Source organism: Hemicordylus capensis, chromosome 2 (genome assembly GCF_027244095.1).
Source record: "Hemicordylus capensis ecotype Gifberg chromosome 2, rHemCap1.1.pri, whole genome shotgun sequence".
NCBI classification, from domain to species: Eukaryota; Metazoa; Chordata; class Lepidosauria; order Squamata; family Cordylidae; genus Hemicordylus; species Hemicordylus capensis.
In genome coordinates, this window is record NC_069658.1 from 225,936,024 (window position 1) to 225,954,688 (window position 18,665).

Sequence of the window (18,665 nt, forward strand, 5' to 3'; positions counted from 1 at the left end):
AAATTTGCACAAGAAATAACCTGAAAGGTTTAGGTGAGCTTTCCTCTCTTTGCCATACATTTAGCCTTGCCTTCATCTCTCATTGCTTCCTTGATGTCATATATACAAGGCACTAAAAGGAAATGTGTTTGTCTGCAGCCGTCACTTGTACGTTCTCCTGGGCAGAATGACAATCCTGAACCGCAAGCACGGAACACTTACGTGGCACGGACGACAAGAGGTACGCACTGTGTCTCCCACTCGAGGCTGTTCCTGACTGTGTCCAGCATCTGGTCAGGCTTATGGCGATTAGGTTGTTGGTTCGAATCCCCGCTGGTACTATATCGGGCAGCAGCGATATAGGAAGATGCTGGAAGGCATCGTCTCATACTGTGTGGGAGGAGGCAATGGTAAAACCCTCCTGTATTCTACCAAGAGATAACCACAGAGCTCTGTAGGCGCCAGGACCGACTTGACGGCACACTTTACTTTACTTACTGTAGCAGAATTTCAAGTCTCACTTGCCCTCATGCTGAGTGATGTCCTGATGGAATGGAGCACTTGCAGAAGGAAATTGTGCTACTGACCTGCCCTAAGTCTGGAGCCTACAGTCTCGACCAGGGATTCTCAACGTTGGGCCCCCAGATGCTATTGGACTTCAACTCCCATAATCCCCAGCCCCAGTGACCTTTGTCTGGGGATTATGTGAGTTGAAGTCCAATAAGATCTGGGGACCCAGCGTTGAGAATCCCTGGTCTAGACTAGTGTTGTGCTACCACAAGCATGCTTTGTTGGGAAGGGGACTGAAAATAAAAGTGCTAATACTCTAATGCCTTTATTATAATGCATAAATAACTGGTTTTATGCTATTTTTAACTGGTTTTATGTTATTATTAACCACCCAGAGACGAAAGTCTGGGGCGGTGTACAAATTTGATAAATAAATAATGAAGGCATTATAATATTAATTATATTAACGATGCATCCATGGTGTGGCCACATTTGAAGTACTGTGTACAGTTCTGGTCACCATGTCTCAAAAAGGACATTATAGAACTGGAGAAGGTTCAGAAGAGGGCAGCCAAGCTGATCAGGAGCCCCTAGAGCACCTTCCTTACAAGGCAAGTCTGCAACACATGGGGCTTTTTAGTTTAGAAGAAAGATGACTCAGGGGAGACATGATAGAAGTCTAGAAAATTATGCATGGTGTGGAGAAAGGGGATAGAGTTCTTCTCCCTGTCACACAGCACGAAAACAAGGGCTTATCCCTTGAAACTGGTTGCCAGGACCAAAAAAAGTAGTACTTTTTCACACAGCACATAATTAATCTGAGGAATTTTCTGCCACAGGATGTGGTGAAGACCACCGGCTTGAATGGCTTTAAGTCTGGTTTTGACAGATTCATGAAGGAAAGGTCAATAAATGGCTGCTAGTCTTGGCCATAGACTACCTCCAGGATCAGAAGTAGGATGCCTTTCAGGGGCGTAGCTAGGGGAGAGGGGGCCTGTGTTCACCCCTCTCCCCAGAGGCTCAGAGTGAGGGAGGTAATGAAGAAAATAGGGAGGAGTGGAGCTGGGGGCTCCTTAGTTGTTGGGGGACCTGGGTTCTTGGAACCCATCTGGGATTCCTTTGAATCCCAGTTGCAGGGGAGCAACCACAGGAAAGGGGGCATGCCTTCATCCCTGGTTGTGTGGCTTCCCGAGGCATCTGATGGGCAACTGTGGGGATGTTGGGTTACATAGGTCTTGGGCCTGATCCAGCAAGGCTTTTTATATGTTCTTATTTTCTCATGTACATTGGGGTGTCACAGAGTGCTCTCTGGAGAAGGGAAAGCCATTGAAAACGCACTCGTGCTTCTGAATTCTGGACGAATGCTGCACCAGTTTAGTGTGTTGGAGAGGGAATTTCAGTGCTTTTCCCTTCCCCTGGAAACCCAGAAATATGCCCCTGAGGGATGCAACCCCAGGAACAGGAACTTATTTTTGGGCAGCACAGAGTGCTTCTTGGAGAAGGGGTGGTTGTCAGCATCTGTCCCCACCACTGAGCCAGAAGTAGAGCTGAGTTAATCAAGGTTTTCAGAAGTACAGGTGCTTTTCCCATTGCCAGTCGCTGAGATCCTGCTTTGTTAGTCAGGAATGTCAGCCACTGAGTCGAGGCCTCAGAGAGAGCAATGTAGCCACCGAATATGGCTGGGCATTCAGATAATGTGAAAGGAAAAATGAAAGTTCTGTCTCATTGCTTCCTCTCAATTATTTATTTATTTAACACATGTTTATACCGCCCAAAACTCAAGTTCTCTGGGCAGTTTACAAGAAAATAAAAACCACCAATGAAAAGATTAAAACATTTCAACAATTAAAATTTAAAAAGTTAAAACTATTAAAACAGTATCTAATTAAAAGCCTGGGTGAACAAATGTGTCTTGATTGAGTCTTGTGTCTTGATTAAAGTGGTAAGAGATGAGGAGGCTCTTATTTCAGCAGGGAGCACATTCCAAAGCCCAGGGGCAGCAACGGAGGAGGCCCGTTCCCAAGTAGCCACCAGATGAGCCGGTGGCAAATGCAGACGGACCTCCCCAGATGATCTCAATGGGCGGTGTGGTTCATAGCAAATAAGATGTTCTCTTAAATACCCAGGGCCCAAGCTGTTTAGGGCTTTATAGGTTATAACCAAAACCTTGTACTTTGCCCGGAAACTTCTCGGCAGCCAGTGTAGATCTTTTAAGATAGGAGTGGTATGGTCTCCAAGATGACCCAGAGACCAACCTGGTTGCTGCATTCTGAACCAACTGCACTTTCCAGACTACATACAAAGGCAGCCCCACATAGAACACATTGCAGTAGTCATGTCTGAAGGTGACCAGCAGATGTACTTGCTAGGTTAGACTTGCTAGGTGTGTTAAAAGGTCTATCTACTAGGCCCAACATGTATTCACTGTTGTACACTCAATGGTTTTGCAGAGCCGGTTAAAATATCTTCTAGCCACATACCACTTCCACTGTTGGGTTGTTTAATATTTGTTAATTAGCACTAGCAATGTGCTAGTCATACCACTGTACAAAACAGAAGGGACAACACCTCTTCCCAGAAGGCTTAAACGCTGCATGAAATAACCAGTATTGCAAAAGGAAGTGGGGGGAAGGAGTGAGGGGATGAAAAAATGGGTAGTGAAGACAGGATAAGGAGAAGTTAGAGAAACTGTATTGCAAAGTGCAACCCCAGTGAGACTGAGAGGTTTGCTGGAAATGGATTTGCTAATCCTATGGAGAAAAGGTAGCCAAACAGGAGGAGAGGCCATTTGCTAGGGTGAAGGGAGGAACTAGAGGAGATGCACACCCTGGCAGCCCCTGGGTAAAAGACAGGGTACCTAGCATGGAAACAGAAAAACTCAAGGGTCCAAAGGCACATGAAAGTGAACACGTCCCACTGTTCTCCACCTAGGTGAACAGAGGGATGCCTTACCCATGGAAACGGAGGTCTATGAGAGTCCCTATGCAGATCCAGAAGAACTGAAAGTCAAAAATGTCACCCTGGACAGAAAGCTGCTGACGCTGGAAGAAAAGGAACTCGGCTCGGGTAACTTTGGCACGGTGAAGAAAGGCACTTATGAAATGAAAAAGTAAGTTAGGAGGTCCTTTAATGGGGCTGCAGCTCAGTGGTCAAGCTTCTGCTTTGTAGGCAGGATGTGCCAGGTTCAGCCCCTGGCAGCATCTCCAAGATAGGGTTGGGAAAGACTCCTGCCTGAAATCCTGAAGAGCCACTGCCAGTCAGCGTAGACGGTACTGAGCTAGATGGACAAGTGATCCGACTCGGTATATGGCAGCTTACTATGTTCCGAATCCTCCCCTTGCTCCCCCATCATGACTGTTATATCCATTTCTCAATGGTTCTTCTTTCTCTGGTATACATTTTAAAAGGCCTCTGTTGGCAACTATTTCATAAAAGGACATTGGTTTGTTTGTCTATAGCAGGCCTGCTCAACTTAGGCCCCCCAGCTGTTTTTGGACTACAGCTCCCATCATCCCCAGCCACAGTGCCCAATAGCCAGGGATTATGGGAGTTGTAGGCCAATATCTGCAGGAGGGCTGAAGTTGAGCAGCCCTGGTCTATAGTCTACAAAACCAGTGTTCAGGGCATGTAGAATCATGTCCCTATAATAGCTTTTTAATTACTCTCCAAACGGGATCAATACGGTTCAAATGCAGTTCAGTGTTGGCAAGTATAAAGTGATGCACATTGGGGCAAAAAATCCTACTTCACATTTATGCTGATGGGATCTGAGCTGTTGGTGACGGACCAGGAGAGGGATCTTGGGGTCGTGATGGACAGCTCGTTGAAAGTGTCGACTCAATGTGTGGCAGCTGTGAAAAAGGCCAATTCCATGCTAGGGATCATTAGGAAGGGGATTGACAAGAAAACTACTAATATTATAATGCCCTTAAACAAAATGATGGTGTGGCCACACCTGGAGTACTGCGTACAATTCTGGTCACCACATCTAAAAAAGGACATTGTAGAACTGGAAAAGGTGCAGAAGAGGACAACCAAGATGATCAGGGGCCTGGAGCACCTTTCTTATGAGTCAAGGCTACAACACCTGGGGCTTTTTAGTTTAGAAAAAAGACAACTGAGGGGAGACATGATAGAGATCTATAAAATCATGCATGATGTGGAGAATGTTGATGGAGAGAAATTTCTCTCCCTCTGGCATAACACTAAAACCAGGGGTCATCCCATGAAATTTATTGCCAAGAAATGTAGGACCAACAAACGGAAGTACTTTTTCACACAACACATAATCAATCTATGGAATTCTCTGCCACAAGATGTGGTGACAGCCAACAGCCTGGATAGCTTTAAGGGGGTTTAGATAAATTCATGGAGGAGAGGTCTATCAGTGGTTACTAGTCTGGTGGCTATAGGCCATCTCCAACTTTGGAGGCAAGATGTCTCTCAATACCTGTTGCAGGGGAGCAACAGCGAGGGCATGCCCTCAGCTTTTGCCTGTGGGCTTCCCAGAGGCACCTGGTGGGCCTCTGTGTGAAACAGAATGCTGGACTAGATGGGCCTTGGGCCTAATCCAGTAGAGCTGTCCTTATGTGAAATCTGACCCTGCATGTGTGTTCTCAGGAATGTCACACTGGCTGACATCCAGACTAAAGTTGTGATAGCTATTTGCGCTGATTCAGGAGCTTGCATTCCACACGTGTTGTGCTAGCACAATGAGATTGCACGGAGAAAGGAACGTCTTACACCAGATTAGTCTTTGTGCTAGCGTGAGAGGATGACAAGTTGCTGGGTGAATGGGCCGTGGTTTTATGTGCCGTCTTGGCACACCCTGGCCACAACTCCTCTCATGAGAACTCTTGATATCGCTGCCACCACCCTCTTACTTGAGGGAAAGCTTCAAAATTTTATCAAAATCAGCTCAAAAACTTGTAAAGTAGCCTGAACCTTGAGCAGCAACATGGGGAGGCAGAACTGAACATTTTCCGGCACAGACCATGTTTCAAGTGAGCAAGAATCAGTTTGTTCAAATAGATATAAAAGGAATTATTTACAGCCTGGTAAATATAAGATAAAAACCACCAGACATTCAAAATATAGAAACAAGGGTATCTTTCTTCCTTCCTCCCTGGTGTTAGGAGTATCAGAGGTCTTAGTTGTTAACCTGAATTTAAGAAATAAAAAAACTTGCATCATGAATGGAGCTTTCCTCTACTCAGCTGGGCAGAGTGGCTGTCTGCACGCTCCCTGGAGCTATGCAGCGAGCTCGGCTAAAAGCCCCTAACGAAGGTGAAAACTAAAGTAGGAGCATCAAAAGCACGATAAGGAGCATTCAGCAAAACAACAACAAAAAGAAAAGCTGGTCTCACCTATATAAGAAAAGACCTGCTTATCTCTGTCTAGCACGAGAAAAGATTGTTCTTAGGTGATAATTTCCCCCTTACATTTGAGCAGACATCCTGGCAGGATGGCATTTAATTGCTCTGAACACAGAATCCAAAGAATACTTCCTCAGTAATGGCAGATTTTCAGGACAATAGGGAGAAATCCATTTTTCATGATGGTTTGACACTTAACAACAGCTGCGTCTTTGCTGCCACAGGAACCATGCCCAAGGTTCACCTGGTTAACAACAGGCTGTTAATCTGGCAGTGCCCTGCTGCCATTGCTGCTGTCCTTCCCACCCATTGCAGCTTGCAGTGCCGTGTGCCACCATTGTTGCCACGTCTCTCCTCCCACTGGTGAGCCGGTGTGGGGGAGAAGAGCAGCAGCAAGGACAGCAAGGCGCCGCATGTGAGTGGGGACTTTGAGGGGGGCTTTGTAGTTTTTTGGGGTGCCAAAGGTGCCCCTCAGTCTTCTAGAACAGGGATTCTCAATGTTGGGTCCTCAGATGTTTTTGGACTTCAACTCCCATAATCCCCAGTCCCAGTGGCCTTTGGTTGGGGATTATGGGAGTTGAAGTCCAAAAACATCTGAGGACCCAACGTTGAGAATCCCTGTTCTAGAAGATGGAGCCAATGCTCATTTATCAAACATGGGGGCCCCTCTATCTTGCTATATCACTGAGCAACTGATCATTGGGCCACGAGCAACACAGCAAGATGTCCTCCTGCTTTAAGGAAAGGGGAAAGTGGTGGTGGTGGGGGGCTGGATATCTTGAGCCGCTACTGGGTAGGAAAAGGGTCACTTTCCAGATTAGACCCTGCAATGGGGTCACGGTGGATCTCTGAAATGTGCTTCCACACTTCCTGTGTTGTGACACCACAGTCCCTACGCGGACAGCAGGGTGCCATTCACATTTCCAATACCATGTTTCAAATTTAATCACGGTAACATAGAGCTAGGGCATTGTATATCCGGTGTAAGGAAGTAGTTGTTTTTTCGGGTGGTTCGTCTCCACGAGACGGCTCCCTCTGCTGTTTACGTTTCCAGTGCGACTTGCCTGAATGGAGGCATTTTGCTGCTGTTGAGCAGCTAGTCTGGAAAGCGCCAAGCTACTTCAGACGACAAACCCACTTGCCCCAACGCTACCTAACGCCTGCCCCTGGGATATCAGACTGTACATCTGTCAAACTCATCAGAATAGTCCTTGATGTGCTGCATAGAATTAAATGCCCTGGACATGCCTTTGTAGGGGTAAGAAGGTTGTGGCTGTGAAGATTCTCAAGAATGAAAGTAACGACCCAGGCCTGAAGGACGAACTTTTGAAAGAAGCAAACGTCATGCAGCAGCTGGATAACCCCTACATTGTCCGCATGATTGGCATCTGCGAGGCGGAGTCCTGGATGTTGGTCATGGAAATGGCTGAACTTGGCCCCCTGAATAAATACTTGGTGAACCACAGGCAAGTGGCCCTTCCTTCTCTTGTGTTGGTTTTTGGAACATTCATAAATGAAATGAATGGGCTGTAAATGAGTCCCTGAAGTGGTCTCAACAGATTTCTAGTGCAGGTGATGGTGCACAAAATGTATAGTGCTGCCGTAGCAGCCTGTGTTGTGAGGGTGAGTCAGGCAAACTGTGTTCTGCCATCATAACCAGAAATCTGGAGGGTGGGGTGGGGGAGCTAATATGGATTGTAAGTTGAAAATGGCTCAGTGGACTGATCTTAGAATTGGGCAGTATGGGAAAGGTGGGTTTGAGGATGATCTATGCCAGCTTTGCGGTAGAAAGAATAAGAAATGGTGGATGTATAGGAGTTTAAAGTTTGATGAGCGACTCCAGCAGTCTGAAAGTTTTCTGTCTTTGTTTTGATCCTAGACTTTAATGGGGTTGGGTTGGTAGTTTATTTGTTTGTATTGTGCCTTTTGGGAAGCTGTTTCTTCTTTTAGAAGATGTCTGGAAGAACTGGAGATGTCTAGTAGGTATTTTGCCCTAGTAGCAGTGAGATATTTGTCATTTTTAGTAAAAATGTGATTAGGGTCAGTTCGGACCACTGTTGCTAGCACTTCCTTAAGAGGCCGATGGCCCCTGCTAACTGGGCAAAGAGGCACCTTTTAAAAGTGGTGATTCTCTTTATTGAACAGGGGGAGAGCAACTGACCCTATCCATCCCCAGCACAGCATCCCTCTAGTGGCTGTTGCTGGTATCGTGTGTCGTCTTAAGACTGTGAGCCTTTGGAGACAGGGAGTCATTTTATTTATTTATTTCTATGTAAACTGCTTTGGGAACTTTTGTTGAAAAGCGGTATCTAAATATTTGTCGTATTCATATGCCACCGGTGGGGCCGTGCTCTGCAGGGTGAACATGGGCCTCCCACACACTAGGATAATTAAGATCATGATAATTAAGAGCAGAATGGGCCATTTTTCCAATCAGTTGGCAACCCTAAGAATTCATTGACAATTTGGAGAAAAGTCAACAAAAACTTACAGAGGATAATTTTGAAAATACCTGAAATGCACAGTCAACGAAACGAATTATTGAAAGAAGGAAGTCGTATCACAGCATGTGTAGAATTTAAAAAATAATGCTGTCGGCCGCACTTAAACTGCATGCACTTAATACTATCACTGTGGAATGCAGCCTTCCTGAGTGTCTTTCCTGATTTCCCAGTGAGACACTGATATCCTGTATAAAAGGCACTCCTACGTAGAACATGGTATGTTGTGTGTCATTAATACACAATGCATATATTCCATTAAAAGGGGGTGGGACTCTTTGGTTTATAGGGAATGTTGTGGGTGGTGGCAGCTTCAGCTGAGCTCCGTAAAGAGGGCAAATTGGATGGCTCATGATGTTCATGCCATGAAGGCATGAGACCCGATATACTGTACTGGCCAACCAACTCATAGCCGTGGAAATCCAATTTGGCTAGGTCCTCCATGCTCCAGTGCACTACCCGTGTAGGCTGGTGGCAACAGCAAACACTGGGAATTAGTGTTACAGCAGTGCTTAAGAAGATTGTATAATGTTAGGCAGGGGACCCCCAGCGCCGAAACCACACTGCCTTCATCTGCAAGGAAAGGGAAAGGAAAGGTCGTGCCGTCGAGTTGGTGTCAGCTCCTGGAGACCACAGAGCCATGTGGTTTTCCTGGTAGAATACAGGAGGGGTTGACCATTGCCATCTCCCACGCAGTATGAGATTATGCCTTTCAGCATCTTCCTATATCGCTGCTGCCCAATATAGGTGTTTCCCATAGTCTGGGAAACACACCAGCGGGGATTCAAACCAACAGCTTCCTGCTCTCTAGGCAGGTTGCTTCCTCGCTGTGGGAGCCCCCCCCCGCCATTGATGATCTCTGGGGGTGCGGGAGCCTTGCCGCTGTGCTGCCGCCCCCACCACTACTTCACATCTTCGCCGCCAGGAGAGTGGCGGCAGCGGTGGGCTTCTCCCTGGCTTCCCCCCACTCCACTGCTGGCCAGCGTGTGGGCTTCCCTTCTTCTGAACAACGCTTCTGTGCTGTTTGAGTATGGAGACCATCGCGTGCCGCTGCTCCCCCACTGGCAAAGATGGGAAGCAGCAGTGAGTGCGGCAGGGCGGCGGCGACTGGTAGACAATGGGGGGATGTCCTGGGGGCCCTTGGGGGCCTCTCAAACCATGTGGGCCCAGGTGCAATCGTCCTCCCTTGTCTAACGGAAGCTACGCCCCTGCTCAGCAGGCAACAGCTACACTCATTTGCTCATGATCAGGTTCCCTTTCCTGGGAGGTTCTGCTTATGGTCAGGTTGTGAGCAGCTGATGAGCTTGACAGTAGGGCAGACTGGCATGTTGAACTTCAGCAACCTGGTGTGGCGACAGGATCTTTGGAAAGAGCATGCAGCGGATGTGTTTGCAGAGCAACTTCATCAGTCCCTGCCTGACCATCTGACCAGAGTGGCTATCTCTGGCCCTATAAAGGGACGCTGCTTGTGGTGGCAGGCCTCCCCCCCCCCACTGATGGGGTTGCCACTGAAGGGGCGACACCAAAGGGGGTCGCTGCTTTGGGGGGCCCACTTCGGGGGACATTGAGGGTGAGCGCCAGGTTTTTTGACCCAAGAAATCACATGTAGGTGGGTATTACATGTGGGTAAAATTAGAATTTATTTTAAAAACTTGTTTTAATAATTGTATTATACAGGTGAAACTCAGAAAATTAGAATATCGTGCAAAAGTCCATTAATTTCAGTAATGCAAATTAAAAGGTGAAACTGATATATGAGACAGACGCATTACATGCAAAGCGAGATAAGTCAAGCCTTAATTTGTTATAATTGTGATGATCATGGCGTACAGCTCATGAAAACCCCAAATCCACAATCTCAGAAAATTAGAATATTACATGGAACCAAGAAGACAAGGATTGTAGAATAGAACAATATCGGACCTCTGAAAAGTATAAGCATGCATATGTATTCAGTACTTGGTTTGGGCCCCTTTTGCAGCAATTACTGCCTCAATGCGGCGTGGCATGGATGCTATCCGCCTGTGGCACTGATGAGGTGTTATGGAAGACCAGGATGCTTCATTAGCGGCCTTCAGCTCTTCTGCATTGTTTGGTCTCATGTCTCTCATCCTTCTCTTGGCAATGCCCCATAGATTCTCTATGGGGTCAGGTCAGGCGAGTTTGCTGGCCAATCAAGCACAGTACACTGTATACTTTTAATTTTCCGAGTTTCACCTGTATTGTTCTTATTGTCATGTATTTTAATATGTGACTTATAAATATTTTAAATTTTTTACACCGCCTAGAGATAAGTATATCAGGCGGTATAAAATATGATAAATAAATATTTAATAGTGTGGCTTCTGTTTTAATTAGTCCTGTGTGATTTTATTTTAATTAGTCCTGTTTATAATGTGTCTCAGCTTATCTGGAGATGGGGAGACAGGGGCAGTGATTGTGGGGCAAACTGATTGTGGGGCAGCAATTCTGGTGGTGGTTGGGAACAGGAGAAGTAACATTAGCAAGTCAGCAGGTCATTTACAAGGGAAGAGGAATTGGAAATCTAATAGCTGTTTCCTCTTCTGCCTGTCCTCCCAGTTCTTCGACCTTGGAGAGCAGTGCCAACTACCCTTGGAACCTCACCTTGCTTCTTTATAATGCCAGGTCGGTCCAGAACAAATCAGAAACCATTCACAACTTGATTCTGGATGAAGGCCATACCTAGTATGTATTACGGAGACCTGATTGGGAGAGGCTGGTGGTCCTGTTTGGTCCCAGTTTCTCCCTCCAGGGTACTCTGTTGAGGAGCGGGTGAGGGACCGTAGCTGGGTACATGGAGTGGCTGTGGTCTATAAGAATAATATCTCTCTTACCAGGATCCATGTGGAAGTGTCAGACCATATCGAATGTGTGAACTTAAGTTTGGGGACCAGGGATAGATTGGGACTTCTGTTGGTGTACCGATCACCACGCTGCTCAACAGAGTCCCTAACTGAGCTGACAGACTTGATATCCAACTTGGTGTTGGAGTTCCCCAGGCTTGTGGTGGTAGGGGACTTCAAAGTTCATTTTGGGACCAATCTGTCTGGGGCGGCTCAGGAGTTCATAGCGGGCATGATAACTATGGGCCTATCCCAAGTGGTCTCGGGACCGACTCATATTGCTGGTCACATGCTTGATTTGGTCTTTTACTCTGATCAGGGTGGTGTTCTGTGGGTGGGGACTCCTGTGATTTCCCCATTGTCATGGACGGACCACCATCTGGTTAAGATTGGACTCACAGTCACTTCCCACCTTCACAGGGGTGAGGTTGGTACCCATTAGGATGGTCTGCCCAAGAAGGTTATTGGATCCAATAGGATTTCAAGAAGTCTTAAGGGGATTTAATTTGGCTCTGCCGGTGATCCAGTTGATGCCCTGGTGGAGAAGTGCAACAGCAAACTCACCATCCCCTGGTGGAGAAGTGAAACAGCAAACTCACAAGGGCAATAGACATGATTGTTCCTGAGCATCCTCTCTGACCCAGTTCAAAACTGGCCCCTTGGTATACAAAAGAATTGCGGGGGCTGAAGTGGCGAGGTAGACAATTCAAGCACAAGTGGAGAAAGACTTGACTGGCATCTGACAGATTGCAGCATAGAGCACATTTGAAAATCTATGCTCAGGCAATACATGTGGCAAAGAAGCAATTCTTTTCTGCCCATATTACTTCTGCAAGTTCATGTCTGGCAGAGTTGCTCAGGGTTGTGAGAGGGCTAGTATGTATCCCTCCTCCATTGAATCAGAATCTGGAACCATCGATTACCCACTGTGACGTGTTTAATTAATTCTTTGTGGCGAAAAATCTCTCGTATTTGGGCCAACAGACTCCACAATTACTTCAGTGTTTGATGTGGAGGTGTCCAGTGACTCCTCTTGTGTGGTTTGGTTGGATCGGTTCCAGTTTGTGACTCCTGAGGATGTGGATGAGCTGCTTGGAACGGTGTGGCCTAGCACCTGCTCTCTTGACCATTGCCCAACATAGTTTATACTATCTGGCAGGGGGGTTGTTGTAGAAAGCCTGGTAGAGATCATAAATGCTTCTCTGAGGGAAGGCAGGATGCCTCCTTGTCTTAAGGAGGCAATTATTAGATAACCTCCTAAATAACCTCCCCACTTCTGAATAAGCCTGCCTTGGATCCCTCAGAGTTGAGCAATTACAGGCCTGTCTTCAACCTTCTGTGGCTGGGCAAGGCAATTGAGAGGGTGGTGGCCTCCCAGCTCTAGACAGTCTTGGAGGAAAATGATTATCTAGACCCATTTCAGACTCTCTTTCGGGTGGGCTGTGTGGTGGAGACTGCCTTGGTCGGCCTAATGGATGATAAACGACCTCAGGACAGTGGTACATATGCTGGTAACCTCCAGACTGGATTACTGCAATGCGCTTTATGTGGGACTGCCCTTATTTGTAGTCTGGAAACTACAGTTGGTCCAGAATGTGGCAGCCAGATTGGTCTCTGGGTCCTCTCAGAGAGATTATATTACTCCTGTATTGAAAGAGCTATACTGGCTGCCAATAAGTTTCCGGGCAAAACACAAGGTGTTAGTTATACTCTCTAATAAAATGCTTGGTGTCCATCCGTGGACGGACACCAAGCGTGTGTTCGTGCCTCCCTTGGCGGTTCTGGGCATGCACGGAGCGCATGCCCAGAAAAGGCCGCGGCAGAAATGAAGACACGGAACAGGTGGCCATGTTGGGTGGCCAGAAGCGGCCGCCCCAAAGAAGCCAGTGAAGCCGGGCCGAGGTGGCGGCGAAGCTGCCGCCGAGGCCTGGGGGTGCCAACACGGACGGGTGCCTGGGAGCGACTTCCCCTTCCCCTCACCCCCCCCCCAAGGATTAAGGGCCTCCGCGGCCGCCGCCACAGCCGCTAACCGCCCTCCCGCCCTCCCAGCTGCCCGACTTCCCCTTCCCTGCACCCCCCCCAAAGGAATAAGGGCCTCCGCGGCCGCCGCTGCCGCAGCCAAAAACCACCCTCCCGCCCTCCCAGCTGCCCGAGCCCTCCTCACCCGAGTCAGCCCACAACAGCCGGGCGAAGTGCAAACATGTTTTTCAAAGGTAAAGAGAGGAGCTCGCGAACAGAGCTCCTCTCTGTGCTAAGCCTCTTCTTGAACTGGTGCTTGGGCGGCGAAGGACGCCTGTCCTTTGCCGCCCAAGCACCAGTTCAAGAAGAGGCTTAGCACAGAGAGGAGCTCTGTTCGCGAGCTCCTCTCTTTACCTTTGAAAAACATGTTTGCACTTCGCCCGGCTGTTGTGGGCTGACTCGGGTGAGGAGGGCTCGGGCAGCTGGGAGGGCGGTTTTTGGCTGCGGCGGCGGCCGCGGAGGTCCTTATTCCTTTGGGGGGGTGCGGGGAAGGGGAAGTCGGGCAGCTGGGAGGGTGAATTTGGGCCCCTTCCCTTCCTAGTGCCCGTTATTCAACAGGCTAAAATTTACTTGTGACCTATAAAGCCGTAAATGGCTTGGGTCCTGGGTATTTAAGAGAACGTCTTCTTCGTTATGGACCCCACCGCCCATTGAGATCATCAGGAGAGGTCTGTCTGCAGTTGCCACTGGCTCATCTGGTTGCCACTCGGGGGCGGGCCTTCTCCACTGCTGCCCCGAAGCTTTGGAATGCGCTCCCTGCTGAAATAAGAGCCTCCTCATCTCTGACAACTTTTAAAACTTTTAATTAGATATTGTTTTAATTGTGTTTTAATGGTTTTAGCTTTTTAAATTTTAATTGTTGAAATATGTTAATCTTTTTATTGGTTGTTTTTATTGTCTTCTAAACCGCCCAGAGAACTTGTGTTTTGGGCAGTATAGAAGTATGCTAAATAAATAATAAAATAAATAAAAAGTCTTTAAAGATGCATCTGTTCACACAGGCTTCTAATTAAATAGTGTTTTAATAGTTTTAACCTTGTTTTAAAATATTTTAAAATTTTAAATTGTTGTGTCAATCTTTTCTGTTATCATTTATTCTGTTTTAACTAATGTTTCAACCTTTCGGTTGTAAACTACCCAGAGATGCGTTTGGGAGGTATAGAAATATGTTAAATAAATAAATAAAGGCAGCATAGAAATCTATTAAATAAATAAATAAATTTTGGGCAGTGTAGAAATATGTTAAATAAATGCATGCATGCCAATTTGGTTTTGCAGAAATGTCTCAGAGAAGAATATAAGCGAGCTGGTTCACCAGGTATCCATGGGGATGAAGTACTTGGAGGAGCACAACTTTGTGCACAGAGATTTAGCTGCAAGGAATGTCCTGCTGGTTACCCAACATTACGCCAAGATCAGTGATTTTGGACTTTCCAAAGCTCTTGGCTCTAGTGACTATTACCAGGTAATATTTCACACCATCATCACACTCCTTGACTGAGATTTCTTACCATGATGTTGCTGTCAGTCAGTTTCACCTAAAAATGACAACATCTTCCATTAAAGAGAAAATGGAATCTGAAACTGATAATCTGGCTAGGAACCATTATTGTTAAGTTTAAGGTTTAATTAAGGTTTACGGTTAATTTTAGTGTAATGTTTAAGGTTAATTAAGATTTAAGGTTAATTATTCGCTTTAATGTTTTATTAGGTTTGACTTGTGATTAGAAACAATGGCTAACACCCTAAAGGTGTGCGTTTGTGTGACGAACACAGTTGTGCTAGTGCAGGAAGATCACAAGGCTGCACTAAATCACGGGGGTTTCGGAATGATGTTACTGTGTAAAAGTTCCCTTTAGAATACATGAGGTGTGCCACCAGTTGTGCAGCTCTTGTGCAAGAATAAGCACGTTTGCACTGGCTCCACTAGTCTGCAATGCAAGCTTCAGACATGGCACAACGTCCTTGTGCTAGTGCAACATCCTTGCGAGCACACTGTTAGGATGTCAGCCAGTTATTCCCCTGAGGATGCTAGAAAGCATCTTTTCATGGTATACAGATCCCGAACACAGGGGCGGATCTACTATTGGGCCACCATGTGCAGCAAACATGGGCTGCCCAATGGGGCCAGGGCCAGAGGAGCCATGTGCTGCCTGCCTCCACAACCTGGCGCCCACCCACCCACCCACCTCTCTCCCTATCACCACTGGCAGCAAACAGCCAGTGCGTGAGCAAATGACGTCACCACTCAGCAGCATGCACCAGGCAGTGACATCATTCGCTCCCTGCACTGGCTTTTTGCCACTGGCAGCAATGCGGAAAAAGAAGGGCAGGCCGCTCTGGAAAAGGGGGTGGGTCGTGGGAGAGGAGAGCTGGTCTTGTGGTAGCAAGCATGTCTTGTCCCCATAGCTAAGCAGGGTCCACCCTGGTTGCATATGAATGGGAGACTTGATGTGTGAGCACTGCAAGATATTCCCCTCAGGGGATGGGGCCGCTCTGGGAAGAGCAGAAGGTTTCAAGTTCCCTCCCAGGCTTCTCCAAGATAGGGCTGAGAGAGATTCCTGTCTGCAACCTTGGAGAAGCTGCTGCCAGTCTGTGAAGACAATACTGAGCTGGATAGACCAATGGTCTGACTCAGTATATGGCAGCTTCCTATGTTCCTATGTGGGCAGGCGCCACCAAAAAACCTAGTCACAGTCTGCCATCCACATCACTACATTAGTGCCTAGACATTAACAATTTAAAAACATATGACCCATCATTCCTAGTTGCTGAGTGGGGCAGAGGTATAGCTTTGCTCCCTGTTCTTGATCAGTGCCATCACTGGCTCACAGCATGGTGCTGGACAGAAAATGTGACTCTCAGGTGGCAAATCCTCATCACCTCCTCCTAGCAGTTGCCAGGAGGCTCTTCAGACAGCAGGTTTACTGCGAGACTTTACTGCAGGTTCAGCATATAACTGATATTCCGATGCAAATAGAGGACTTTTTAGCCCCGGACATAGATGGGGCTCGGTTCCAATACGGAGGGGGAAACCTGAATCGTGTGTGAAGTGCTGTCTGAAGGATCGCACGGACTTCGGGGTAAATCTGGTCGATATGTGAATGCACACCTACCCTCCCTCCTAAAGTAAAGTCGCAATAAAGTTGCTGTCTGAACAAGGATGGTCCCCAAAACTGTCAGGAGAGAAGAAGTGTCTCCCGGTGGAGCTGGGAGAAACTCCTGCCTGTAACACTGGACAGCTGTTGCCGGTCAGTGTAGGCAACACTAAGCTAGGTGGACCAATGGCCTGACTCAGTATAAATCAGCTTCCTGTGTTCCTATGAGTTTAAAAAAAACACCTCTGGACATCCACAGAGCAGAAATATTACCATGTTATGTGGCTCTTAACATTGTTAAATGTCGCTGTTATGTGGCTAACATTGTTGCCTTTTACATTGGGGATCATTGTAGGCAGAACATTCTGGGAAATGGCCAGTCAAGTGGTACGCACCGGAATGCATCAACTTCTTCAAATTTTCTAGCAAGAGCGATGTCTGGAGCTTTGGTGTACTAATGTGGGAAGCTTTTTCCTATGGTCAAAAACCATACAAAGTAGGTGTCTCTCTCCTTCTCTCTTTCTCTCCCCATCCCTGTAAACTCCCCCCCTTTAAAAAAAAAAATCATCGTTTTATTGAAACAAACCTACAGGTGAAACTCGGAAAATTAGAATATCGTGCAAAAGTCCATTAATTTCAGTAATGCAAATTAAAAGGTGAAACTGATATATGAGACAGACGCATTACATGCAAAGTGAGATAAGTCAAGCCTTAATTTGTTATAATTGTGATGATCATGGCGTACAGCTCATGAAAACCCCAAATCCACAATCTCAGAAAATTAGAATATTACATGGAACCAAGAAGACAAGGATTGAAGAATAGAACAATATCGGACCTCTGAAAAGTATACAGTGTACTGTGCTTGATTGGCCAGTAAACTCGCCTGACCTGACCCCATAGAGAATCTATGGGGCAGTGCCAAGAGAAGGATGAGAGACATGAGACCAAACAATGCAGAATTGCTGAAGGCCGCTAAAGAAGCATCCTGGTCTTCCATAATACCTCATCAGTGCCACAGGCTGATAGCATCCATGCCACGCCGCATTGAGGCAGTAATTGCTGCAAAAGGGGCCCAAACCAAGTACTGAATACATATGCATGCTTATACTTTTCAGAGGTCCGATATTGTTCTATTCTTTAATCCTTGTCTTCTTGATTCCATGTAATATTCTAATTTTCTGAGATTGTGGATTTGGGGTTTTCATGAGCTGTACGCCATGATCATCACAATTATAACAAATTAAGGCTTGACTTATCTCGCTTTGCATGTAATGCGTCTGTCTCATATATCAGTTTCACCTTTTAATTTGCATTACTGAAATTAATGGACTTTTGCACGATATTCTAATTTTCCGAGTTTCACCTGTATAAGAGCTATAATACAAAACTTATATCTCTCTGTGTGTATCTGCAAATGCAGATATGCAACTAGTACTTCCATAACATAAAAATAAATATTCTTGTGTTGAAATCTAATATACTACCCTGAGTTTGGGTTAATACACACCATAATGGAATATTACAGTGATAATTACATATCCCTCCTAAATACCACTGAAAACAATGTGTGAGGTGCAGTTTTGCACATAGCTGTTCCCAAACTGGGCAAACAAAATCAATTTGTTTACAATCTTGTCTGTTAGATCGTCTCCTTCTGAATTTTTAAAATATGTAAATTTAACCACAGAAACAGTTTTGCTGTTTCAATTAGCCAGTCAAATTGAGATGGTGGGTTAGGGTTTTTCTATCCTGACGCTACACACTTCCTAGCTGCAGTCAAGAGGCATGTGGTCAGTTCTAAGTCATCCTTTGATGCTTCCTCTTTTGTGTATCCAAGTGGAATTGTTTTTGGATTATGTGGCAGTTTATATCCTGCTATCTCATCTCTTGTTGATATGATTTCTTTCCACAAATAACTGGAAAAAAGGGCATAGCCAAAAATATGCAACCTATTTACTCCAGAAACCTTATCACTGTTTCCTTGAGAGTCTGTACAAATTCAGTTTATCTCATTCCTACACACACACACACACAGACAGAGAAAATGAATATAGTTTGGCAAAAATTAATCCTTTATCATGTTGAGAGTAATTTAAACCTGTCCGTTGCAGCTCTTTGGTAGACAAACAAGCTAGGAATTCTGAGGTTCCTACTTTGGAAGAAGCCTGGCGATTCCTGATATTTTATTACTCTCTTGCAGGGCATGAAAGGAGTGGAAGTTGCTCGGATGCTTGAGAGAGGGAAGCGAATGGAATGTCCAGCTGCCTGCCCACCTGAGATGTATGAATTAATGAAATTGTGCTGGACATATAAGTG

The 18,665-nt window shown here is 46.2% G+C and overlaps 1 protein-coding gene across 3 annotated transcripts in view; it reads left to right on the forward strand.

The window, feature by feature from the left end:
* The window catches only part of LOC128347871 (tyrosine-protein kinase SYK-like), a 56,966-nt gene that overhangs the window by 34,646 nt on the left and 3,655 nt on the right, over window positions 1-18,665 (forward strand). For all 3 annotated transcript variants that reach the window (XM_053303095.1, XM_053303097.1, XM_053303096.1), the window contains 6 exons: window positions 139-220; window positions 3,421-3,598; window positions 7,121-7,330; window positions 14,527-14,713; window positions 16,702-16,842; window positions 18,550-18,662. In XM_053303095.1, coding sequence (XP_053159070.1) covers window positions 139-220; window positions 3,421-3,598; window positions 7,121-7,330; window positions 14,527-14,713; window positions 16,702-16,842; window positions 18,550-18,662 — 911 coding nt within the window. The remainder of the gene's footprint in view (window positions 1-138; window positions 221-3,420; window positions 3,599-7,120; window positions 7,331-14,526; window positions 14,714-16,701; window positions 16,843-18,549; window positions 18,663-18,665) is intronic.